At 39.8% G+C, this 27,363-nt stretch overlaps 2 protein-coding genes across 9 annotated transcripts in view; both read right to left on the reverse strand.

The window, feature by feature from the left end:
- Window positions 1-12,284: 12,284 nt before the first annotated feature.
- On the reverse strand, window positions 12,285-20,698 carry LOC108412930 (class I histocompatibility antigen, F10 alpha chain-like). 3 transcript variants are annotated; one of them, XM_037542852.1, is made up of 9 exons: window positions 20,614-20,698; window positions 20,487-20,581; window positions 18,082-18,354; window positions 17,666-17,953; window positions 15,537-15,821; window positions 15,224-15,349; window positions 14,733-14,801; window positions 14,266-14,292; window positions 12,285-13,861 (listed from the first exon to the last, which is right to left on the reverse strand). In XM_037542852.1, the coding sequence occupies exons 2-9, from the start codon at window positions 20,551-20,553 to the stop codon at window positions 13,848-13,850; spliced, it is 1,149 nt and encodes a 382-aa protein (XP_037398749.1). In that variant the 5' UTR covers window positions 20,554-20,581; window positions 20,614-20,698; the 3' UTR covers window positions 12,285-13,847. The 3 variants fall into 3 exon arrangements, with proteins under 3 accessions (XP_037398749.1, XP_037398748.1, XP_017540654.2); XM_037542851.1 differs by having other exon boundaries at window positions 20,487-20,669; XM_017685165.2 differs by lacking the exon at window positions 14,266-14,292 and having other exon boundaries at window positions 20,487-20,669.
- Window positions 20,699-22,946: 2,248 nt separating this feature from the next.
- The window catches only part of LOC108412931 (H-2 class I histocompatibility antigen, Q10 alpha chain-like), a 39,172-nt gene continuing 34,755 nt past the window's right edge, over window positions 22,947-27,363 (reverse strand). For 3 of the 6 annotated variants that reach the window (XM_037542303.1, XM_037542307.1, XM_037542304.1), the window contains 3 exons: window positions 26,606-26,893; window positions 24,990-25,051; window positions 22,947-24,712 (listed from right to left, as the gene is read on the reverse strand). In XM_037542303.1, coding sequence (XP_037398200.1) covers window positions 24,512-24,712; window positions 24,990-25,051; window positions 26,606-26,893 — 551 coding nt within the window. In that variant the 3' untranslated portion in view covers window positions 22,947-24,511. Of the gene's footprint in view, window positions 24,713-24,989; window positions 25,052-26,388; window positions 26,494-26,605; window positions 26,894-27,363 lie in introns of those variants that run through there. The other 3 variants (XM_037542306.1, XM_037542308.1, XR_005130891.1) reach the window with 2 other exon arrangements.

Raw genomic sequence — 27,363 nt, forward strand, 5'->3', positions numbered from 1 at the left:
GTGCCGAAATGCTATTGGTTTATGTAAGGTTATGAGAATCTTTGTGTTTCTGTATATTTGTAATTGCCTGGTCTGATCTCATGGTGCTATATGAGGATTGAGAGCCATCTATTGGTTAAACTGAGTAATGACACCTATACTGTTGTACTTCATGTTAATTAATGTGTAATATTGTATATGTTTTCTATTGCTGTATAGGAAACCACACCTGCACAGTCCTGATTAGGAGTCCTGACCCCGTCTGTACTGCTGTAGGAGTCAATCTGTCTGTCATCCAGCAGAGTCACTGCACTGAACTCATAGACTCTGTCTGTAGAGCATCTGGACTGGATAGTGTAGAGATAAAACAGGGAGTGTTTATCTGTGGAGAAATAAAAAGACTGGATATTAAACAATGATTTCACTACAATAAACAGGACCAGTAATTTAGATCAAGGTCTGCAATAAAACTTCATTCTTTTGTCTTTTTATATTCCAATGACACCCGAACTGGATCTTCATTTATCTCAAGCATATAAAATACAGGTGTCCTGATCAAGATCTGACTTCCTTTCAAGTCTCTCTTAACATGAGGTGGACAAGAACATCGACTGTGAGCCAGAACATCAGTGCTTGACCTCATAAATGCTCTTTTGATTGAATGGACACAAATTCCCACATACCTTGTGGAAAGCTTCCCAGAAGAGTGGAGGCTCTTATAGCCGCAAAGGGGCGCAACTCCTATTACTGCACATGGTTTCAGATCCGGACGCCCAAAAAGCGCCCCTCAGACTGTTCTTTTATTGGGACTCCACATCTGTCTGGTCATGGTGGAGGTCTTGGTAGTCTGGAAGAACCAGTATTCTTCTCAGTAAGTGAGCACAGAACCTGTATCTACTTTTGAACTGCAGCTGACTAAAGTTGGTAGGCTAAAGCCATTTTACTGTGTTTTAATTTATCGTCCTCCAGGTCCAGCAGGTCAGTTTTTTTTAGTTTACTGACTTTCTGACCTCTATTACTAAGCTGGACAAAGTGTTATTGCTTGGGGACTTTAATTTGTATATTGATGATGACTTGGATTGCGTAGCTACTGAATTTCTTCTTATTGTTGTATCAGTTGAAACAGTTTGTTTCAGGTGCTACTCATACAGGTGGACATACTTTAGACCTAGTTTTTTCTCTGGGCTTAGATATTGATCACGTCTGCTGTGAAGATCTTCTGATAAGTGTTCATAAATGTATTTTCTTTAATCTTTTTTGTCATACTGACCCTTTCTGTCCTAAAAGGACATCATTTATTTGTTGTATCACTCAGAAATCGGTCGACCAGTTCTCAGCACTATTCTGTTGTCATTTTAATCTAAATTGTAATGAGTTGAGTTGAGTTCTTAACGCAGTCTTTTAATGAGAATTGTTCTATGTTACTGGATAAAATGGCACCGTTCAAGGTCAGGTCTAGGGCTATCAACAATAAAGCTCCATGGATGACCGATGAGGTTCGTTCTCTAAGACAGAAGTGTCGTAGGTCTGAGAGATTATGGAAAGCTACTGGGTTAAAAGTTCATTGCCTGTATCTTGAATATCTTTGTTTTTCTTTTAATGCTTTAGTAAAGCAAGCTAGGTCTGCTTACTTTGCCAACTTAATTTTATCTTCTAAAAGAAATCCTAAGATTTTATTTAATACTATTAGTAATATTGTTTCTCCACCACCTGCAACATGGCCATGCTTTTCTGTCAATGATTCTAATAAGTTTGTTTCATTTTTTGTGGATAAGGTCATGGCCATTATGCCCAGTATTAAGCCTGAGACGTGTGCATTTAACGTTAGTCTCCCACCTTCTTTTGCTGGTTTGGATTCCTTCCAGCCTGTCATCTTAGTGGATATGCTGGATGTGATTAAGAAATTAAAGCCATCCACTACTTCTCTGGATGTGATACTTTCATCTTTATTTTTTAAAAGTTTTACAAAGTAGAACTTCTACTTATAGTTATTATTAATTCTTCATTGACTAATGGCTGTGTTCCATCTTATTTTAATTTAGATCTTGTTTTTTCCACTTAAGGAATATTAGTAAATTGAGGTCTGTGGTTTCAAGGGCGGAGCTAGAAATGCTTATGTATATGGTCTGTAGGAGGCAGTATGATGGTATTTTATTGTTCCTGTGATAAAACATGTCCCAATATGCTTTTCTGAGCATACTGTGGATGTCATCAGCACTGACCAACTATCAAAAAATCAAACTACCAAAAATCACTACAGTTGCAGATTTATAAAAATATTTATAAAGTTTATATGTGGCACTACAAGTTCTGTTGTTTTGTTTTGTCTAACTTCATAAAAGTCAGTAAAAATATGTATATATTGTGATGTACATTGTGTGAAACTGTCTGGAAGTATCGTGTTATAATATTTCTACTTCTGTTATTCTACTCAAGCTGTTTTTGGAGTGGAGTTGTATTTTACACAAACGTTAATATTAGTGTGCCATTATCTCTGAATATAATCAGTTTTTAAACTTATATGCACTAATGTTCTATATATGCCACTAAGAACTGAACAAATGTGTTATTATATGTGAAAATAGGGTAGAACTGCATAAATCCAACAATGGAAATTGACCTGTATAAAGTAATATGACAAAATCAAGTAATATGGACAGCAGGGGAATCTGCCAGGTTACTGATCATGAGAGAGAGTCAGATAGTCTTATTAATAAGGAGCTACAGCTGTATGAAGTGGTCAAACTCAGCGAGATCCGCTTGTGAATCTTTTCAGAAACCGAGCTGCTTAAATCAACACACTTTCATAGATTTTGAAGTTTTTTGTGTTGAAAAGTTATTTGTATTCTATTCCGATTGAGCTATTAGTCGGAATATTAACGGATTATCAGGCTGCATGTAAACATGGCTATTGATTCAGTTTAACAGCTCAGTGCTGATTTACTGATATTCATCAACACTAGAGAAAAACTGTGACACAATAGCCACGTTTACATGCAGCCTGATAATCCATTAATAATCCGACTAATAGCGCAATCAGAATAGAATAGGTCCATGTAAACACCTCAATTGGAATAGACTAACCCGATTGAGGCCAATCGGATTACAATTTCTATCCGATTGAACGAGGTGAGTAATCCTGTAAATAATCTGTTAAATAGAAGAATAATAGCCGTGTAAACGCATGAATCCGATTACACTCCAATCGGAAGTGGTAAGAACGTTCTGCGCATGCTCGGCAGAGCAGAAACTGGTCTGCAGAGGAGACGGAGTTCATGCTTTGAGCTTTAAAAGACGACGATGGGACGGACGTCCAATTTATGAGTCTCAGAGCACGACGTCTTCCTTTATAAGGACATGTGAAGGACTTTTTCGGAGTCTGACGTCAGTTTAAAGCAGTTAAAAACACAAGCACTGCTCACTGCTGCTCATCTCACTCTGACTGGACTCAGTGATGTTCGCTGTCATGCACTCTAAGCGCTGCTCTACGTATGCGCATCATTTTGCATCAGATTACTTGTAGTGGGCACGTAAACGCAGATTTTGATAACATTGTTGAACAGAGTGAGAATAAACACCTCAATCTGAGTCTGTAATCCGATTGTTTTCAGTCGGATTGGCAAAAATCTTTGCATGTAAACACAGCGGCTGATCTGCGGGTTACTTTACATTCAGCCCGACTCTTTTAAGATCCTCAAACTTCCGACAGAGTGAAGAGACACAAACTCCCCTCCAACAACGCCAGGCAGAAGAAAACTCAAACCCAGCAGCGCTAAACCTGAACCTGCATGGACCATCGTCAGCTTCGGCCTCCATCAGCACCTTCGAGGAAGAGGTAAATAAACCATTCTTCCAAAAGGAAAGGCGGGAAAACTTCCTCCACACTCCAGCACGAGTGTCGTTCGGGAAAGAGTCGACTCTTTGAATCAGGCTCTTTTATGTGAACTGAGCGGACTCACAAACTCAGGCCAATGAAACAGGCCTGACTCTCCTAAAGAACATCCCGCTGGACAGAACTTAATGTAAAACGAGGGCAGTACAGCGAGCATAAAGCTCACCTGAGAGATGTACCGTAATCGCATCTGTATGCAGTCTGAGGTGTGAGCGTCTTCTGTCTTTTACATCTAATCAAATACAAGCACAATACAAGAGATCCGAAAGAGTCGACTCTTCACTGAGCCGAAACAACTGATCCGACTCACCGAGGAGCTGCGAATTCCCGGCCCCCCGTCCTTACGTCACAGTTTACGTTTCGACAGACAACATCTGTCCTTAAAAGAGTTTTTAAGAGATTGTTTTATCGATTTAAATACCTGTGTAGTGTATTATTATTAAAACTGTAATTTTGTACTCTTTAATTATTCATCATTGGAACGACTGGTATATGATTGTGTATATATGATTTTATTTATGTTTATCACTACATTGTATTGTTGGAATATTACAATAAAAAGCTGAAAATGGTGCGCATGCGCAGTGTACATTAGCGTAAACCTGCATAAAAACCAACGTTGCTACGTTGTCAAAAGCGCTTGTCGCGCTGTTTGCGTACCGACATTGTCGATAATCTTATTCTCAGTCTCATTGTAAAGTAATGCCGCCCAAAGCGCCGCCGACCGATAAAAACGCTGTTTAACCGACGGGCTAATAACCGAGCCAGCAGAGAAGTGTCGTTCACGAAGGAGTCGGCTCTTTGAGTCGGCTCTTTAAGATGAACGTTGGGAGCCGACTCGCGTTAAGAAGCCCTACTTATGAACGTCTACCTTTTTCCTTCATAACGAACATAATGCACTTGTCATTAGAAAGCTGGCGAAGTTTTCCTTTGAATAATACATGTTAGATAATATCGGTAACTTGGTTGATCAAAAAAACAGACAATGCTGCTGAATGAGGAGTCGACTCCTATTGCTGAGCTGAGCCGATTGATCTGACTCCCTGAACAGAGCAGCCAGAGTGATTTTCCCGCCCACAGTGCGAGGGAGCGATTCGAACAGAGTGACCGTTAAACGGCGTCTCCCTCAGGCAGCCGGTCCGACAGATCTGTGAGTGAAATGACTGAAAAATTCCGTAAAACAGCGAATTTAAAGAGGGCTTTACTCTGAAAACACCAGCCGTAAACCCGCGGGTTGGTTTTGAGTGAAATGTAAGAATTTAACAGTGTTTTTCTGCTTAGCTGTGAGAGGCGTCTGTGACAGGATTAGCGTTAGCTCGCTAGCTTAACGCGTATTTTATGATATTAGTCACATTTCTTTAATAATTAATGAGTTAATATCAACATATCTGTTAATAATTATCTGAACAGCCTGGTGACCAGACTTTATAATAGAAAACGCTTCACACTCGTTTAAAGGGAAGAGGGGTTTATCCAGGGGGCTTCCACAGGATAGATCCTGAGGATTTACTGGGGTGAAAAAAAAAACAGCGGTTATTTACATTTACATTTACAGTATTTAGCAGACGCTCTTATCCAGCGCGACATACAAGAAGTGCTTTGTCAATCTAGAGAAAGTATCTTTGCTAGTTACCAATAGCTTAGAGAAAAAGACAGTCCTGAGAGAAAAAGAACCAGAGTTGAACGCAGAACTCTGAGCCATTCAATGCAATACAATAACAATAAGATACAATACAATAAATAAAATAAGTGCAGCTTATAGTTCAATGCTCATTTAAGTGCTGTGTAAAGAGATGAGTCTTCAGTCTGCGTTTGAAGACCGCAAGAGACTCTGCTGTTCGGACAGCCAGTGGGAGTTCATTCCACCACCTGGGTGCCAGTGTGGAGAACATTCTCGACGGTTATAACAATAATAATGATAATAATAATCCTAATAATAATAATGCATAGTTATAATACAGCTACTAAATAAAATAACATGAAATGTGTTGAATGTGTTCCTAAAGTCATCTTTAGCTGGACAGCACTATGAGCTGAAGATCATAAACCAGGCCTAACACCGAGCTAAATGCTGTAAATGAGCTAAAAGCCCCGCTTCTCCGTAACTATGGCAACACAAACAACCCACCGCAGCAGCTTTTCTGTTTTTTTTTTTTTTTTTTTTTTTAATTATTATTATTAATTTTTAAAGGGTTATTTTCTGGCATGCGTCGGATTCGGTTTCAGATCAGATTACGGAGGAAAAGTACTTTGAACTCGGGATGACTCTTAAGATCGCTTCGCCTTCCATTCCATTAAATCGCGTAGCAGTCAGTGGGGCCCGTACAGGCGTCGTAATGTAACCTCTGCACCATTTAAGGTGGAATGGAAAGTTCGAATGAGAAGCTAGTGAATAGAGATTCCCAAAGCACGTCGCCACTTAGTTTTACTGCAGCGGCTAGACTCCCCTTGGTCCTAAACCTGAAAGGGAAATTACACCAATATATATTTTGTATTTTTAAAATTTATTTATCATAATTCACTCACTATGATGTAAACGTTGTGACTCAGAGCGGTTTGGTGTGAATTGGTTCAGATGTCTTTACAGTGGTGGTGATGGGAACCAGGGGTCGCCATGACTACAACACAAATATAGACATTTTATTTACCATCCAGAACCACCAGAGAACCTACACGAGTCTTCTGAGTTTATATGGAATGTTGATGATGGAAAATAGTGGAAAATCTGGAATAATGAGTTTTCTTTGGAGATTATTTTTGCCTTATAACACTGTGATTATGTCAGAGCACCCCAACACGAGGACTATAGTTCACAGACATTAAGGACTATAGTTCATAGACATTAAGGTGACTTTTATTATGATAGTCGTTTAGTAGTATAAATCTAAACTTCTTCTTACCTGAGGTCCAGGAGGATCCAGATTGCAGGTACCTGTAGGGAAGAGTAGACGCAATGTAAACTATAGCCAGCTCATCAATATGGTTTGTATATTGAATGTGCACATGGATGTATGGAGAGAAACTCCAGCAGCACTACTGTGCCTGATCCACTCGTACCAGCACAACACACACTAACACACCACCATGTCAGTGTTACAGCAGTGCTGAGACTACAGTCTGTAACTGTAGAACTACAACGTGCAGCTATACAGTAAGTGGAGCCGAAAAGATGGACAATGAGTGTAAAAACAAGGAGGTGGTCATAATGTAATGCTTGACCAGTATATATATATATATATGTTTGTTTTTTTTTTTGGTTGTTACACTTTTTCTCGTTAGTGCAAATATTTTTTGTGCATAGCTACAAGAACAGATCTGATGCTCAAGTGTGGTGAATTGGGAGCCTCCAAACCACTCACCTACCACAATTCCATCAAAGGTGGTGACTACACTCACCACAGACATCCTGCATCCAGCGTATTCATAATTATTTAATTTAAAAACCTCCTGTAATGAATCATTTCACATCAAACCACCCTGAATGACTTTGTGTATGTCTTAACCACTTCATTTTATAAACATTTTTTTAAGTCAGTGGAATTCCCCTTTAATGCATGTGAATAATCAAAATATATTTTCACCACATTAAACACACTGTAGTGTGTTTTTTATCCATATGATCCTGATGTGCAGACAGCTGTTTTTATGCTTATCAGATTGTCAGTTTTGTTCTTGCTTTGACATTTAATGTAGCTCTACATGTATGTACCTGTGTGTGTTATTGATGTTGATTTAAATGATCACCCAGAATTCTGAATATGTTTATTTTGAATCCAGCCTTGGTACCAGCAGCTCTTTTTACCCAGTAGTTGGTCTGCTGGGTTGAAATAACCCATGCTGCTGTTCTCCATTGTGGACACAGCTTTGGGTTGCCAAATAGCCATTGTTTCAGTGTGTACAATTTGCACTACTTGAATTAACACGCCCCATGACCCTGAGGGAGAAGCGGTTTAGAAAGTGTGTGTGAGTGTGTGAGAATTAACACAAAGAATTCACTCAGAGTTCACTCAGTCATAGCAGAGTACCAGGATGTTAGTTTATAATGCGAGGTCCAGCAGCAGACTGGCCTAAAGGATAGACGCCCTTGAATGTGTTTGATTAAAAAGGCCTGATTTTGCTGTGTGCCTGCAGTAATCCACTGACCACCAACGCTCACCACAGTATGAAAGAACTAGACGTTAATCTGAATGTGTTTGAAATGGTCTACAAAATGTGCCTTGTGTGTTTATTGACTCTCAGATGTTTGATTTTTAGTGTCTGCTGTTGCTGAAAGTCTCTCATGTCATTACTAAAAGCTTCCCTTTTCTTTGGAACAGTCTGCCAATCGTTGCGGGAACAATGAAGGATCTTGGTTGATCGTGCATCCTCTGGATGACAGCTCACTGCCATGTCTCTCCTGCATTCTGACCTTCTCTTCAGGCTGCAGATCAGGTAAGTGTCTTTTCTGATTCTCATTAAGATCCTTTGTTTCTTTTCTTATTCTTTTGACTATGGGAGCCGCTACCTCAGAGGTAAGTCATTTTCCCCCAATGTTTTGAACTGAGTGCTACAGTACATTGTTGGATACCATAAGGTCTGTAATATCCATCCATCCATCCATCCATTTCTAAGCCGCTTCTCCGTCAGGGTCGCGGGGGGGTGCTGGAGCCTATCCCAGCAGTCTTTGGGCGAAAGGCAGGATACACCCTGGACAGGTCGCCAGTCCATCGCAGGGTCTGTAATATCATGTCTTGCAAATATGTATTTCATTGTATTGATGATTCTTTAACTTGTGGCATCACTCAGCTTGCTGATTTCTAGATAGTCGACCCCACTATACTAAGAAATTCAGTACCTATCTTCTCATACGGTCGTCCAGTCAGACTTGTGCCAGCATTTCTCCAGGTGCTGTTCTTAGTGTCTCTTCATTCAGCACATCAGGATACAGCTTCTTCTGTTTCAGTGGACATTGTTGGCTGGTAAAGCACGTCTCCTGTTCTTGCTTCTCCCTTGACTTTATGGATGCTGGTGAGAATTTCATATCATAGCAAATTATAAATCCAGGTCAAAAAAACATTCAGGAAAATTAGTTTTTAATGTGCAAAAGTCCATGAGATCTCAAGCTACCCTGCGTGGACTGTCCAACTCAGGTTTGACTGCAGTGTCAATCTGTATGTAGTGCTGCCTATTAAGCAGCATAATAAAAAAATTAGGTTAACGTCTTTCAGGATGTTTGTGCTATCTGACCTATTTTTTGAACATGGCTCACATTGACCTCATTTTATCCTAACATTCTAGACTTTAGGTCCAGCCTTTTTGTCCTCCATACTCAACATCTGAACTAAGTTAAAATGTCTAATAAAGTCTGAAAGGTATGATAGAATCTATCTGGGATTGGTTTTATTTTTGTGGGTGCCTGGTAATTTAGCACTGGCTCAACAAAGGTGGTGGTCTTTTTAATCATGCCTGCTTATTGTAACATGGGGTGAGGTTTAGGCGGACACACATGCGGACACAAGCGAGATTTATTATGGGCAAATCCAGGGTCATGGTCAATACGGTCCAGAGCAGGAGGGACAGACATGACAAAATGAACACAGGCTAAACACAGAGAACTAATAGCGAAAGTACAACTCAAACGAGTGTAAACATCCAAACAACAGTTCAAACACTTCAAACGAAGACCAGACAGGGGAAAACACAGGGCTTAAATACAAAATGGTAAACAAGGGACAGGTGGAAACACAGGTGCAGACGATCAGGGGTGGAGTAACCAAACAAGGGGCTGGACTAAAAACCAAAACAAAAACACGAACACATGGACAGGACTGGGAGGGGCCAATCGTGACACTTATAACATTGCATCATTCTGGTTTCTGTCTCAGTCCTGGTTTGATTCTCCTTGTTCACGAGACTGATGTATTGTGTAATGGCTTTGTCTTGTAGCTTAAATATGCCTGTAGTGCAGCTTTCAGTTGACGTCTACTGGGTCGAATAAGTTCACACTGCACTCTCTACCAGTGTTAAATCTCACACTCTTTCATTTTTAGCTCTTTTTAATCACTGTCAGATTCCATATTTGTGTTCAGACTCTTATTTAGGTGTGATGTGGTGCAGCCATATGACTCGTGCTGTTAGATGGTCAGTTTCTTCCAGTTGAATTGGCTGAGCATATGTAAATTTAGTAGAAGTGTGGTTCCTATAGAGGATGTTATTGTGTTATAGGTGTATTTAACTTATTTACACTTAGAAAATCAACATGTCGTCTGAAACTTTTGCATAAGACTTTCTGTTGATTTGCATGTAACATTTTTACATTAAGGAAATTGACAGAATTTATACATTACATTTTGAAGTAATATACATGTTCTTCACTCATTCAACGAAACATCTAGATTAGCCAGTAGTACCTAAACTTTTGCACACATAGTGGTCTGAAAAGGGCAGGTCAAGGCGTCTACAAGAGGTGCTGCTTCACTGTATCTTAATTTGGTATATTTGGTTATTTTAGGTCAAGGAAAAATGTATAATTCTTTCAAATTAGCTTTATTGGTCACAACATAACAATAATATGAAAATATTTAGACACTTTTACTCTCATTGTGCAGTTCAGAAGTAAACCTCCATGACTTGGAAATATGAGACCAATGACTGAAGCGCCCCCTATTGCTCCCTGGGTGCCGTGGATAGGGCTGCCCACCGCTTCGGGCAAGTGTGCTTACTGCCCCCTAGTGTGTGTGAGTTCACTAGTGTGCACGGATGGGTTAAATGCAGAGGTCTAATTTCATAGTGTGCAAAGACAGAGACAAATGGTTATACATTTTATTCTATTCTATTCTATCAAGAAAACATAGAATACAGGTGCTCACATCTTCATTTTGTACTCTATTGGCAGACCTTAAACATTTTCTGTTGAGAAGGTTCAGCCAGTTGATGTTCTTGTTCAGAGAAGTGAGTTTGGCTGCTCAGGCTTCAGTGCTGAAGGTGTCAGTGATAGTTTTAGTTTAGGGAAGCTATTGTTGACCTCTCAACCAATGTCTAGCATGAGTGGAAAATCAGATTTACAAGTACCAAACATTTCTACAAGACATGACATCTTACACTGGTCGTCATATCAGACGACGCTTATTAATAGAAATGAAAACTCTGAGCTTCATCGTAAATAAATTCAATAAATCTTGAAAACATTGTATATGTTCTGTTTTACATGAGGCAAAATAATTATGTAGTTCAAATTATGTAGTTCAAACACGAAAGTAAAGGCTGAGCCACATAACTGATGCGTGCTCCACACTGGCTGCCTGTCCACCCAAACCACATGGATCTTCGGTATAATGCTTTACTTTATTACTCTTGTTTCAGTTGCAAACAAAAAATACAGCTTAACAGACATGTATCTTCTTTCCACATGTTCCCTTAAGTTCAGTCCACAGCACAACACGACGACACGGTCAGAAAACCATGTAGCTCCCTCGTTTTCTTAAAGGACCTCAGTGAAGAGCTTTACATAGTATCAAAGCCAATGCATTAAGATAAAGCTATTGGATTAACAAAATATCAAGCCATTACATTTCACTACTTCTCACGTACATAAAACACAAAACTCTATACTCGTCTCTAAGGCTATTAGGAAGCTAACATTTCAAAATATAGTGAAACTACAGTGTTCATTTTTATAGCAAATCGCAAATTATCATCTTAGTACATTATCAGTTTATGCATTGGGACAGGTCAGGAAAGCAAATCTGTAATTTGGTTTAGTCACTCAAAAGAATAGAGCCTAACAAATACACACATGTGAATGGAAAAAGTCTCCATCAATGAAATTTCTAAAGATACCAATAACACACTAGTAGCGTGTTAATTAGTTTAAAAGGCTCCTTGGTGCGGTTGCCTAGCACAGTGTTTCCAAACTCTGGTCCTGGAGACCCACTGTCCTGCACGTTTCAGTGCTTTTTCTGCTTTAACACAGTGACTTTAACTCAATAATGGACTGTTAATGATCTGACTAACTTCACTTAAATTCATGTATTATTTATCACATGAACAGTGATCTGTTTATCTGGTCTTTTTTACCTGGATTAATCAGTTTGGTCTGATGAGCTGGAGTTTCACTTGGATACAGAGAAGAATGTAGTGCATTGTCTGTAGCTGTTGAGATGTAATAGATTATAAGAGAACTTTAAAATACCCATGATCAACTTGCACATTCACGTGTTGCATCAATACGCCTGTCGCAAAATATCAGAAGCTTTTTGTGTTTCAACGACCTGGATTTGGTGTCCAGGGTCGGTTCACCAAATGTACTTACAACACTGCTACTCAACAGTACAAAGTGTTTTAGATACTGTGAGAGAAAACACACAAACTTTAGAATGTTATAGAATCATAGAGTACTATAAACCTGTGGGTCTTATTTACTCAGAGGCACGTGGAGAGTTTGAAAGAAAAGCTTTATTAACAAAGTAATGACAATATATGTGCTACACACAAAGTGCTTTCAAAAGTACAACACAACAAACTTCTTCACTGCACAACGCTATCATGTCAATTTGCAATCAACAAACCAGGCACAAAATCACCCACACAGTCAGTGCAAAACAGATGGATTAGTGAGGAAATGTCATTTTACAGACAAATGAAACAGTAGAATGGCACTTAAAGTCGTCCAGTGCACACCACTATGCAGTCTTCATAAACATGAAATATACTGATATGAACTTTCAGGTGTCTAATGTAGTGGAACAGGTTTTACTTTCTCAACACTGCAAATCTCGCAGCTCTGCTTTTTGCAAGCATTGTGGATTTATTTTATTTTATGTTTCTCCTTTGTTTTATTATCTGTAGTGTTGTATATTCTTTCTTCTCTCTGTCCCAAATGTAGTATGAATGCAGCCGTATCTCATTTGGCATAAAGTTCATGTACCTTTACTGAAATTAGCTTATCTGGAAATTAGCTTATCTAGAATCTCGAAATTATTCACAATGTAAAAACAAGCACAGATTAAAAAATCACTTCACATACTCAGACTCTATTAAACCAATACAAACAACTAGTAATGAGTACAATTGAATATTGCAATATTTGAGTCTTGCTTATGAATTGCATATTAAACATGAAGCTACACAACACATGCACGGCCACAATCACTGAAAACAATAAAACATTCTGACCTAAAATTTAGTACCCAGAAAAGCAAAAAAGCAGGAAATATCCAGCTGACCACAATAAAAATATAAAAAAGGTTTGTCGTTGGAATTTGAAGGAATCTGGCTAACAAGCTAAATTTAAATGAATGCATTTCATATTATGTCATGTTTGTCAACATGTTTGATTACTGCCACTTTTTAACACTTTGACCAGTGGTTCTGTTTAAAATACTTATAGTGTCTAGTTACTCTTGTGTATATTACTATATTATTATATTGTGTTATATTATTCATAGTTTGGTAGTGCAAGGCTGAGTATTACAATATATGTGTCATGCTTCTATTATATACTGAATATGAAGCTACACAACAAACACGACCACAATTACTGAAAACACTGAAACATTCTGACCTACTATAGTATCAGGGACTGCAAGAAAGTATGAAATATCCTGCGGACCACCATAAAAACATGGTCCTCACTGGGATTTGAAGGAGTCTAACTGAATTAATTAGCTGAACTGAAATGAATGCATCAGAATTTCCTCGCATTTTAACTCATGTTTCCTGACCTGTCTATTGTAATACTTCTATGTTTATTTGCTTAAATTGAACACAGTGCTAGTAAACATATTTGGCTACTTCCACTTCTTCACACCTAGACCAGGGGTTCTGCTTGAAATACTTAATAAGACTAATACTGTAGTGTGAAGAAAAGTGCTCAAAGCAAAACTCAAAGATTGCTTCTCAAACCCTTGATATTAAAAACACACATTAAAATGCTGAAACCTTATGAGCAACAGCGTTCATAGCTTCTCCCAGTTGATGCCATTCGCCACCTTTTTAATTATTCTTCACTATCTGGAAAAGAACAGGAAAAGGAGAAGGTTAAGAAACACACTTGAAAAACGCTTCAATTTTAAAAAGAATGCTTTAAATCCTGTATTGTGTTTTGCAGTGTTGGAAGTTTCTGTCAGAAGAGCCTTTTTTCCTTTTTAACAATGAGTTGAAGATTTGTGTTTTAGTTTAAACATAATTTCTTAATTCTGTTAGATTGAAAACAATGGCTTCTCCTTTAGTATATTTCCAAGTTAAAAATAACATCTGAGTAATTTAAAACACTAAAGACAAACCATGTTTATGTAATTTGCTCAAAGATTACGTTTAATCTGCTTTCAATATACCATATTATCTGTAAGCCCATATAATAACTATAAGCCCATATAATAACATATAATGTTACTGTGAATATAAAAATAATTAACCTTCATGAAAAATGTACTGCTGTTCAACTTCATTGGTGCCGTTCGTAGCAGAAAAGGACAAAACAGAGATAACACAAAGACATTAGAATATGCACAGGCTGGAGATTTGTGTTGAACTTAAAGAGTCCCCACTAAGTGCATGCATACACATTTTTTACATACACACAAGACATACACATCTGGTTAGTTTATTCTCCAATTTCTCCAGCAATGTCAAAGCAGCCACTGCACGTGTTTATGCACAGTCTCTCCACACTGATATACGGGCTACTGTTAATAATAATGACCACAAAAGTGATTATATTTTGAAAACTGCAAGTTTATGTTAAAACATTACCCAGTGCACTCGAAATGTCACTTTCATTAGCAGTACTCTTGGAGAACAAAATATTAGGGATTCCAGATTACTGCACAAATATATCTGCATTTTATTGGTCAAAGAGAATGTTTCTAATAAACCAACTTACCTGTAGAAGTTGGAATATACGCCACGTGTACTTTGCTGGCTTCATTTAACCCACTCTTACTTTTCTCACCTGTTAAATCAAAACGATTAAATTAATGTGTCAGCTTACATTCATGTGCATTCTTTCTATGATGACCAAAAGAAAATTCTAAACATGAAATATATCCACAATATGCAATAAGCAGGTTCTGAGCACTCTGCAGATAGACAGCTGGCCGGATTTCTTTTACCCCTAGCAGCACTAATGTACGGCTGATGGGTTTGTGTGTATCGAAAGACTGTCTGAGAGATTATCAGCTTCACAGACAACAGTTTCTTTACTAAGACATGGCTGAAAATTAACTTTTGCATTTTTATATGATAGTTCTCTACTAGCCGTTGAGCTAGGTGTCTTTGAGCATACTGTATGTATTCACCCTTTTTTACCTTGAAATCACATTAGCTACCATAAAACAAGGGAATTATGTAATGTAATTGTGCAGCTCTACTCACCGCTTTTCCCTCTCATTTTAAGGAAAACTATGACAGCAACCACGACCATAATCACTAGCACTGCGGCTAGAGCTCCAGCAATGAAACTCACAATGTTTCCCGTTGTACAGTCATAGCACTTTCCATCTTCAAAGGAAACAAAATGAATGAAAATAACTCCAGTTGAACTGAGCAAGCACTAACAAATAAGCTGACCAACCCAAATGTTCATTTTGCATGGTGGCTTAGTACAGAGTTCATTATATGCTGTCAAGCAGTGCAGAAATTCTCAGCACTAAACTATGAATGTCAAACAAACAACAAATAGAATTACCCCATTGTTTAGTTACTGGTGTTTTGAGGGTGATGTGATTCACAAAACAGTCGTATTTTGCTTTTTCATCCTCCTGGATGTCGACACTCTTCCTCAGCTGGTGGGTTCCATCTTCATTGGGTCTGACTCCTGAAGACTTTACTAGATGTTCAGGCAGTACAGTTCTGTACTTCCTCAGACTCACCACCACGTCTTTGGGGTAGAAGCCTGTGGCCAGGCAGGTCAGGGTCAGCTTGGTTGAGTCAGTTGTGGATTTCTTTGCAAACACATGAACATCTGGTGGAGCTACAGAGAGTAAATGAAAACACACATTTAGTCCAAAACAAGTTTTTACCAGATTTTTCTGGTGAGAGCGGACAGGAGCTGCCTCTGTGACATCTAATCACACCAATCACCATTTCTGTTCAAGCTACCACTCACACAAGTGCTTCAACACTAGCATGACTGAGATTTCAGGATCCTCAGGGCATCACCCTCCTTCTTGCCAGCAATTAGCAGGACCATAAGTCAACTTTTATTATGTTAATTCACAGAGAAGCACTGAGGCAGCAGCTGGATGCATGTGGTGCATCCAGAAAGCCTGCTAGTAACATCTGTCTTTCTCTCCCTATCTCTGTAAATATATAAATATATAATATACTGATTGTTGTTGTTAGTGGTTAGTGTAATATCTCCATATCGTTATCATCAGTGTATTTGATTTTCTACAGTAAATTAAAAATAAAAATGTTTTGCACCGCGTGTATTTGGTTTATATATATATATATATAATCATTATAAATTCTGTTTTTGGATACAGTTATACAGCACTACTACTAAATCGTGCCGTTTCTCAAGGAGACAATGTCACGTGACCGCGTCAAAGAAATTATGCGGTAACTGCAACCTGTGTTACAAGCCAGCACAACACGTTACTGTCGACGAACAGCTGTTTCCTACCAGGGTCCATTCTTACAGTACATCGCATCAAAGCCTGACAGATTTGGAAGAAGTTTTGGATAGATCTGATGGTGCAATGCTGACGGTTTATGCCCCCAAGACAAATAAAACAGTTCTCAGCACTGTGCACCAACATGTGAAGATTTCCGACGACCGCAAAAGGAAACCAAACACGGCGTGTACGGCTCGCGGTGTTCGATTACGAAAAATTCATAATATAGTTATTTTTCCAATAAGAACAAAAAGAAATGTACAACGAGCGAGATTCAGACTGTAGCTTTTTATAGTTTTAGTCATTCTAGTGTTAAACAGCAAAATGCATATGAGGGACGGAAACAGTACCTGAAATAGGATTAGCCAGGTTTGGTTAAGGAAACTTCACCATATTGGAGCTTATAACTCAATAAATGATATTAATACAGGACTGCAGCTCCTCTTTTATTCAGAGCTGACATGCACTGTAATGGGCTTCAGAAATAGCTGGCAAAGAGTACTTATGAACAATTAATCTGAATTTTCAACATTTATGCTTGTCTTTTGAATAAGATTATAGCATCATATTTTTGTGCCCCAGAACATAATTTGAGTCTGACAGAGTTAAACGCTTCAGTACTATGAGACATCACTGGCTAATCGATTAATGCAACAAGCACTGGACAGCAGACTGTGAGTAAAGCTACCATATTCAACCAGGTTACAGAAAGACTATTAAACTCCAATGTATAAAATAAAAAATGTTACTTGAATGTCTGTTACCATCTTTAATTGTCCAAGTTTAAGGCAGAGCATGAAAAACAAACATGAACAGACACAATCATTTGCTTAAGGCTAGCTGCCTTAGGAATTCCTAAGCTAAATGGAACTCCTAAACTGCTGGCATGTTTATGATTTTATGTCTGTTTTATAGACAATAAGAGTTCAATTAATGCATGCAAGGTCATCCTCACCCATACACTATCACAGTCTGTTGAGTACGCTGTAAAATGTCTTGGTTGTTTTTTTTAATCTTTGTTTTCTGAACTATTAACAGTGACTAGTGAGACCCCCAGGACCTCCTTAAACAAAGGAAGTCATTTCAATAAAATTAAGCGTTTAATAAAAGCAAATAACCCAGTCGAACAAATGGTTACTAGTTCAAACTTAAAAGAATTTTTAAAAAGGGCTTTTAAGAGACAAGTAAGCAAACTCACAGTGTTTTCCCAATGCTTCTTTTCCGTACTGCATGAATTTGGTGAGCCAGTCCACACATTCTCTCTCCAGGTAACCCTTGGTGTACTGGTTCAGGATGGCCACATCATCCCATTTCCTTTTGGTTGGCAAAGCTTCTGCAACTGGAGCGATCCACCGCATGTTATCATCATCAAAAGAGAGGAACTCATCGCCATCATAGCTGTACTCATCAATGCCTCTCAGAAATGTGAGATTTCCATCTGCTTCCTCGATCTCACAGCCATGTCTCCACTGAAGAACGTGAAGGTCTAGAATTTGAGTTAATGTAGCAAGACAATGAAGATAAAGACATTAGCTGGCACAAAACCAGAGGAATCATACAGTGGATGGAAACTTGTGATATGTTTTTAAGAAGAATGAGTGACGGATCACTAACCGGTCTCATTGTGTCTCATTCGCTTCATCAGGATGACCACGTTGACCTTGAACCACTGCTCTTTGCTCCTGCGAGACTGGGTGCCTTTGTCCCAGTAATCTGGCTGCAGCTTCTCTCTCATCCAGTCCTGCTTAGGAACCTTGACCTGTTCCTTACTGTTGTAGTAGTCGATGGCCCGGTCATCAAGCAGACCGAGTGCTGTGAATTCATAGATCCCTGGTAGAGCGACATCTTTGTTGAGGGCGGTGTAGATGTAGTACAGAGAGTGTTTATCTGGAGGGGAACATGGGAAAGAAGATGTAACATCTATAAAACATGACATAATTAAAAGGCCTGGCATAAACAGCATTTTACAGGCTTTGAATATTTGTTCAAAACAGACATTTTAGCCATCACTGTTACATCTAAAAGCTTTGTGTATGATATTTATTGTAGTTCAGGCTGAAATATGTGTGGCTTAAAAAAGGATAAAATGTCTGAAAACCAAATCGAGAATCAAATACCAACATAATGGATGAATACATCATACAGTATATGTATAAATGAAATATAATAGAAGTCATAAGAACTACTCAGAAACAAGCATTATCATTTTAAATCCTGCAAAAAAACAAAATAATCAGAAGCCTACTTTACAGTGTAAAGCCTACTTTACATAGTGTAAAGTACATAAGTACATAAAGACACATACAGAACTACAAAGATATGAGAAATTAAACACACACAGACAGTCTTAATGTCTTTACTGCAAGAAAGTACATTTAACCACATGGACTTCACACTTCATCACATAGTGACTAAAACGCACACGTTCAAACAGGTGGACGTAATTATGTAACATCATGAATATGATCACATGACGTAATTTGATATGTGATCTTATATAATGTTATGCCCTAAAACCTGATAAGTAGTCCTGTTTTTATCAAGTGTTACACGATAACAGTAACACAATCAGATATCAGCCAAGACCGTAAAGACCTTCTTGATCCAAAATGTATATTTTTATAATATAAAATGTATAGTAACTTTCAATACAGGTGCAGCTGCAACATGTAAATCCAGCCCACGGGCACTTACCTGAGTGACGTTATGTACCTGGCCAGTTTATCATTTTATTTTATATTTATTTTATCTGTTTTGCAGTTTTATAGTGTAAACAGACGCGGCTAACTGGGCTGTACTGAAATCTAGATGATGTAGAGTCATATTTTCTGCAAACATCATTTGATATTTTAAAAAGGCGCAGCATGATGTTTTGAGTTTTACGTTACATTTACGTCACGTCTTCTTCTGTGAGTTTATGGACCAGGTGCCAGAAATCCCATCACTGCCTGACTCACGTAGAGCCGGAGTTTCCCCAACATCTGATTACTCCAGAGAACGTAAACACGCTTAACGAATTACTGACAGAATCGGGTTAAAAAGTGCACGTGAACACACTCAATGGGCCTCGTTCAACAACATCACTGTTAATCTGGTTCTTATATACGTTCTTGAGAAAGGTCCTAAGGAAAAGTCTCCGTCAGATTAATGACGTGTTCTTAAAGCACAGAACTGTTCACACCTTTGTGCTCTTGAGTGTGTAGATCCTGTTCTTACCTAAGAAATAAGAAAACTCTGGTCAATGTCAGTTTGGGTGAAAACTGTGTGAGACGGTTTCATGAAAGGGATTTCTTCTTGAGAACGGCTGGCGGATGAAGCCCAATCAAATATCAGCTCATCTGAAAACTGAATCGTCCCTGACAATCCATCCATCCCTCCATCCATCCCGAGGAAGTAGATGTAAAAATGAAGGAGTAAAACATCTGAAACTCAGACAGAAACTCGAGACTACTGACAAGTGAAAGTGTGACTGTTCTGTTGGGGTTCAACTCGTTTAAAGTCGCATTTTAAATTACACAATTAAAACGAAACATTTCCAGTTTTGTTATTATTTTCTTTACGTTATTAAAATTACAGCATCAACTGCTGTTTACAGGCTCTGACGGAGCTTCTGAGCCCGTTACTCAGCAGCCCTCTCTCTCTCTCTCTCTCTCTCTCTCTCATATTTCTAGGCCTGTGAGAGACCCAGTTTATCTGACAGGTGCTGTAGCTCCAGTCCAGGTTCTGAGTGAAAGTGAAATAACGCAGTTAATCAGTCTCGCTGCGAGGATATAAATAAACACGCCGCAGCTGCTGGTCTGAGGTGGTGGAGGTATCGCGTTTCCGAGCGTGTAGTTTAAACGCTGAGCTGCTGAATTCAGGAACAAATGAGCTAAGAGTGTCTTTTCAACCGTAACCGTCATTAATCGTAATGAACTCTGCGTGTTTGGCCCCTCTAACGGTCCCGCTGATAATAAGACACTTTCGGTTTCGGCGACGATGGCGCAGCAAAATAGTCCGTCTGAGCTGCACTGACTCACCTCCGAGAGCCGGGACGAGCAGTCCACACAGAACGACCACACAGACCGCCGGAGCCGCCCCCATCATCACACTTCATCACCAAGAAAAATCCGCTCCGGGCGACCTTCTGCTGAGAGACGTCGGTCTTCCTGAACGTCCTCTCGCTCCGGCGTCAGCCTGGTCTGATAGGAAAACAAAACTTCCAGCTCGAGATAGCGGCTCGCTGCTGTGGCTCAGCCAATAGAAAAACACGCTTACACTTACGTCATTCGTTGCTGGGCGGATTTCCTCCCACCACCTTCGTAAATGGAGAGTCCCTTCTCGCTCTCCGGCGTTCCACCGTCAGGTGCTTAGCAGCGGTTTAGCCGTAACGTCAGGGCTATTAATAAGCAGCTGAGCGTTAAGTTCAACATGATTGCTCTAAAAAACAATAATAATTGTGCCAGCTGTACCAAACGCACTAGGCTAGTGAGTACATAGTTAGTAGTTAGTATCAGAGTTAGTATGGCAGCTAGTATGCTAGGAATGCATCCTGTTAAAATACCATAAAATAAAGAAACCATTATTTCAAATCCATCTAAACATCTGAATCCGTAAACAGACACTGACTCCTCTACTTTTAATACTTTTTAAATGCCACACACGGTCAAGTCTCAACATGAACTACGGATGACTTGCAGGGCCAAAACGAATTTGCGCTAATAGCGCAGTTTTTTTAATCACATTAAATTGAGATTGCGTTAATGAGTTATTATCGCTTTAACTTCAACAGCCATACTTTTAATATTTACTATTTATCAGTCAATACATAATATTGTCATATATACATATATATACACACACACAACACAACATAGGTTAGTAAGATGTAGCATTAAAAGACTGAACTGGTTATGAGTTGGAAAATCAGACCAGTAGAGTTGCTGAAGCCATTTTATTAAAACCAACCATAATAAAAAGGTGTGCTAGGGGACCTAGTACCACACTGGAAGAGGCAAACTGTGGACGGCACCAAAGAAAAGAACACAACAAAACCTAACCATGCGTGCCAACTCTGAAACAAAAAGTACTGAGCTAAACTAGAAGAAAAGAAACCAAAAGTACATATGACAGTGCCCTTGACCTAGGGAAGTAGACAGAGTAGACTTCTACATGGTGCTAATGTATGGCGTGCCCCTCTTACCTGTTTGACAGCCCAGGTGGGGCAAACAATCAATCTCTTGTGAAACAAAGTTAAAAGTATGCAGGTAAAATATCAACTAAAGCACTTCCCCAACAGAAGAGATTACTTTTTTCATTGACCAGCCACTTCATCTGCACTCCAGCCACTACATCTGCACTCATTGTCCATTTTATCAGCTCCACTGAGCATATAGGAGCACTGTGTAGTTCTACTATTACAGACTCTAGTCCATCTGTTTCTCTGCATACTTTGTTAGCCCCCTTTTACCCTGTTCTTCAGTGGTCAGGAATCCCACAGCATCCGAGTGAGATGGGTTTCCAGTTGGCGCTTGTGTTTTTAACTGCTTTAAAATGATGTCAGACTCAGGAAAACGTCCTTCACGTCCTTATTAAAGAAGGCTGAGAGGAAGACGTCGCGTTCTGAGACACATAAGCTGGACGTCTGTCCCACCGCCGTCTTTTAACGTTCAGAGCATGAACTTCGTCTCCTCTGCAGTATAGGCATGAGAACCCCAAACATTATAATCGAAGATTTATGGGTCTGTGTCTGGAATATTAAAACATCTGAGCTGAAAATGCCTTAAACCTCAGTAAAACTATGTCTTTAGCAGGCTTAAGATAAACCTGAGATACAGCAGCATCTAGTGGCAGATGTGTAATTTTTAATCCACATAATTCATTCAGATTCAAACTCTCAGATTAAATTCAGGTAATCTTAAAAAAAGAGGAGTGCACCATCATGTCTGTTGTAGAGTAAACATGTTTTATTTAAAGAACACGTATGTATACAGACAATAAAATGATTATGAAAACAAAACATTGTTTAGAATACAAGTTTTATTGTATTAAAGTCTATTTAAAACAAAACTGAGTATAAAAAACTTCCATGATCCAGTAGCTCTCTTTCAGATCTTAAACCAAGAATATAATAGAATAGAATAGAACAATCCAGCAAAGACTGGATCATGTTCAAATATCTAAAGATGTGAAGAAATCAAAAAAGTGAATCATAAAATCATTAAAGCACTCAGAGTTTAACATAATACAGAGGAAATTGTATCAAAGCCCACTCAAAAAACCCATCTAGTTTCATTCAGCTTCTCCAATTTGTTTCTTTTACAGATATAATTATAAGACTACATAATTCTATGACTATGAAAATTAATACATTTGACCCAGGTATGCTCATAAAAGTATTGATCAATCAATGTAAAAGAGTCCATGCTATAAGAAAATTGGGTGGTATAATTCTGGATGACCTGTTACAAGTGTATCGGACACAGCGGTGACTCTGACACTGTAGTGTGTGTGGAGCTGGTACGAGTCTATAGGACACAGCGGTGACTCTGACACGGTAGTGTGTGTGGAGCTGGTACGAGTCTATAGGACACAGCGGTGACTCTGACACGGTAGTGTGTGTGGAGCTGGTACGAGTCTATAGGACACAGCGGTGACTCTGACACGGTAGTGTGTGTGGAGCTGGTACGAGTCTATAGGACACAGCGGTGACTCTGACACGGTAGTGTGTGTGGAGCTGGTACGAGTCTATAGGACACAGCGGTGACTCTGACACGGTAGTGTGTGTGGAGCTGGTACGAGTCTATAGGACACAGCGGTGACTGACACGGTAGTGTGTGTGGAGCTGGTACGAGTCTATAGGACACAGCGGTGACTCTGACACGGTAGTGTGTGTGGAGCTGGTACGAGTGTATGAGTACGAGTGCGGTGACTCTGACACGGTAGTGTGTGTGGAGCTGGTACGAGTCTATAGGACACAGCGGTGACTGACACGGTAGTGTGTGTGGAGCTGGTACGAGTCTATAGGACACAGCGGTGACTCTGACACGGTAGTGTGTGTGGAGCTGGTACGAGTCTATAGGACACAGCGGTGACTCTGACACGGTAGTGTGTGTGGAGCTGGTACGAGTCTATAGGACACAGTGGTGACTCTGACACGGTAGTGTGTGTGGAGCTGGTACGAGTGTATGAGTACGAGTGCGGTGACTCTGACACGGTAGTGTGTGTGGAGCTGGTACGAGTCTATAGGACACAGCGGTGACTCTGACACGGTAGTGTGTGTGGAGCTGGTACGAGTCTATAGGACACAGCGGTGACTCTGACACGGTAGTGTGTGTGGAGCTGGTACGAGTCTATAGGACACAGCGGTGACTCTGACACGGTACTGTGTGTGGAGCTGGTACGAGTCTATAGGACACAGCGGTGACTCTGACACGGTAGTGTGTGTGTGGAGCTGGTACGAGTCTATAGGACACAGCGGTGACTCTGACACGGTAGTGTGTGTGGAGCTGGTACGAGTCTATAGGACACAGCGGTGACTCTGACACGGTAGTGTGTGTGTGGAGCTGGTACGAGTCTATAGGACACAGCGGTGACTCTGACACGGTACTGTGTGTGGAGCTGGTACGAGTCTATAGGACACAGCGGTGACTCTGACACGGTAGTGTGTGTGGAGCTGGTACGAGTCTATAGGACACAGCGGTGACTCTGACACGGTAGTGTGTGTGGAGCTGGTACGAGTCTATAGGACACAGCGGTGACTCTGACACGGTAGTGTGTGTGGAGCTGGTACGAGTCTATAGGACACAGTGGTGACTCTGACACGGTAGTGTGTGTGGAGCTGGTACGAGTGTATGAGTACGAGTGCGGTGACTCTGACACGGTAGTGTGTGTGGAGCTGGTACGAGTCTATAGGACACAGCGGTGACTCTGACACGGTAGTGTGTGTGGAGCTGGTACGAGTGCATGAGTATGAGTGCGGTGACTGACATGGTAGATTTGAAGGTGAGGTGACATCTATTATTGAAGGTGAGGTGTCTTCTGAAATGTTATTTATTGAATACCTTTAAACTTCTTCCTTCAGTTTTTGTTTCTCCTTTTCAAGTTCTAGCCTTTCTCTCTCAATCTTTAACAGCTCTTCCTGCACCTGCCGAATGGCTGAAACCTCTTGTAAAAGCTGGTGCTCAATCCCCATCTCTTCTATTTTGGGCTGAGGAGGGTCACAATCAGGCAGCTCTTCTCTGGGCTGTATCTCTGCCTGGGGCACCTTTAGGCACAGTATTGATATATAAACATAAAGTCAATGCATCAAAGCCAGCTGTGTCTGATATTGAACTTTAATTGCTCCTCTATTGATTATTTATAGGATGTTTATTTTGCAACATTTCAATTTTCTCAGTTCTTGTATTTTTAATAATTTTGCTTCTTGCATGATGAGTGGGACATGTCATCAATGCTTGGGTGGCGTGTAATACAGTAATAAAGTCGTGCCACTGCACTCTTGCACTTCACACACTGTCCCTTTTCGCCAGAGGCTTTGTTACCTTTATTAACGGCTTCCCAGCTTCTTTGGGAGGATGTACTGTGAACTTCAGCATGTCTGTGTCTGTGATGATAAAAACAATAAAAAATAGCAAAAAGTTTATTACACCAAAATACAACTGCATTAGCTAGCTTGCTAATAACCTACTTTGCCAGCTTCTGCCACCTTCGACTGCACTCTCTCCTATCAGAAGAAGGATTTTCACCTCTAAAGCATCAAAATCAATGTTTGTCTTCTTTAGGTCTCTTGATCTCTCAGCTCCCTTTTCTTCAACAATAGATTTTAAATCAGCCCATTTCTTTTTCACAGCTTCAGAATCTCTTGTAGACTGCATTACAGTGAACACCACCTATGCTACTGTTGCCCGTCCTCATCTCTCGCTTTCTGCCGTCTCCCCCTGGTTATCATATTTTCCAACAATGATCGATTTTTTCCTGTTAGCTATTTCTTCTGCTATCAAATATATTTCTTGTTTGCTACATTTTTTGAACGTTTAGTTTGATGTTTTTCTCTCCTCTGAGCAGATTGTTCATGAAAAAAGAAAGCAGCATGCAAACACAAATGGGAGGCAGATTTGGCCACTTCTCTCGAGCACTTTGTCAAAGAATTATATACAGAATACACTCCGATGCCACAAGAGTGTTTTCTGTACATAATTCTAGGAGCACACCACTAGCGTATAGGTCTGTAAAATACTGCAAGTCTGAATGACACATGATTCTTCCTTTTACTTCTCCATGCTGGTTGGGATCTGAATGAGGTAATAGCACTGATTGTGATCTCATGTAGAAAGTTAAGGTGTAATACCAGCTGATACGCCGGCCGTTGTTGTTATGCACACACTGCTTACAGTGAAAGTACCATCTTGTGCAGTCAGCCAACTGAGCGAAATTGTGCTTCAAGGCAGTTTCTTAAATCAAAGTCTGTCCTACCGTATCAGTTCGAAATCAAAACACTTCTTTTTCACTGAATCAATGAATCCACAGTCAGTTCACGCCAAAGATTCAAAGTTCACGGGTGGCTCACCATCAAGCGTCGTAGTGATGCAATGTGCGTGTGGCGCTGTGTTAGAAAATAGTTTCTAAATATCGACATTTACATCATTTAAAATAGCTCTAGTAACGGTTTTTCTTCTGGTATATATCCAAACAACACATAAAATAGCTCTTTCCAAAGTTTTTACACACATTCAAAAAGGTTGGTTCACTCCACAAAAGCATCTCGGGTTTCTACTAGATCACTCTACACAAGGAGAATCACAAATTTCAAATTATATTGTCTTTTAAATAAAAAACTATAAACTTTACACACAATTTAACATTTTAGCTCATAAATGCATACTTTTATATCAGTACCTTTTGTTTGAAGTTCAGTTTTATTATTAGAAACTTTTAACTCACCAAAGAAGACTGAAGTCAAAGAGTCACGCTATTAGCAAATTTTATCTCTCTCTCTCTCTCTCTCTTATATAGTAGTTTCCCTCCTCCGGCTTTGCTCTATAGAGTCTACGTGATGAAAGGTGGGGGTGCTGATTTTAGGTCAAAAAACTGTAAGATGAGAAACTTGTTTAAATTTTTAATATAGAATAAGAAAAAGAATATGATGAAGAAGAATTACCCCATTTCTTAGTTATTGGCTCTTCAAAGGTGCTGTGAGTCACATAACAGTCATAATCTGCTGCTTCATCCTCCTGGATTTCCACACTCTTCCTCAGCTGGTAGGTTCCATCATCATTGGGTCTGACTCCTGAAGATGTTAGTAGATGTTCAGGCAGTGAACTCTTGGACTTCCTCAGACTCATCACCACGTCTTTGGGGTAGAAACCCGTGGCCAGGCAGGTCAGGGTCAGCTTCTTCATGTCAGTTTCAGATTTCTTCTCAAACACATGAACATCTGGTGGAGCTGCTGAGAAAGCAAAATAAAAACATATTTATTTCAGTTAGTTTTTACCAGATTTTCCCCAAAACTGATTCACAATCAATCCTCTCCTGCTGCAGCTGGCAGTCTGTAAGTGTGAGAGCCGACAGGAGTCATTACCAGTAGATACTTGTGGGGCCCTACAGTTGTCATGTGTGTGAAATCTATTTGCCATTCCTGGAACGGCGTCTCAGGTTTGGGAAGAACCTGGTGAGGGCCTTTAGGCTTTGGATTGTTCTGTGCACAAACTAGGCATCGGTCTAGAATGCGGTCTATAGCCGAACTCAAATTATGAATGCAAAACAATTCTGACATGTCATGCTTCACCCCTCTCCGCTCCCGATGAGAAATACCATGAAAATCGGGAACGAGAAAAGGAACACAATGGGAGGGGAGACACAGACGGCCCTTACCGTCATGGAACGGCACAACAGCAGAGTCATAACCACACGAGAGCC

The sequence above is a fragment of the Pygocentrus nattereri genome, chromosome 11 (assembly GCF_015220715.1).
Source record: "Pygocentrus nattereri isolate fPygNat1 chromosome 11, fPygNat1.pri, whole genome shotgun sequence".
NCBI classification, from domain to species: Eukaryota; Metazoa; Chordata; class Actinopteri; order Characiformes; family Serrasalmidae; genus Pygocentrus; species Pygocentrus nattereri.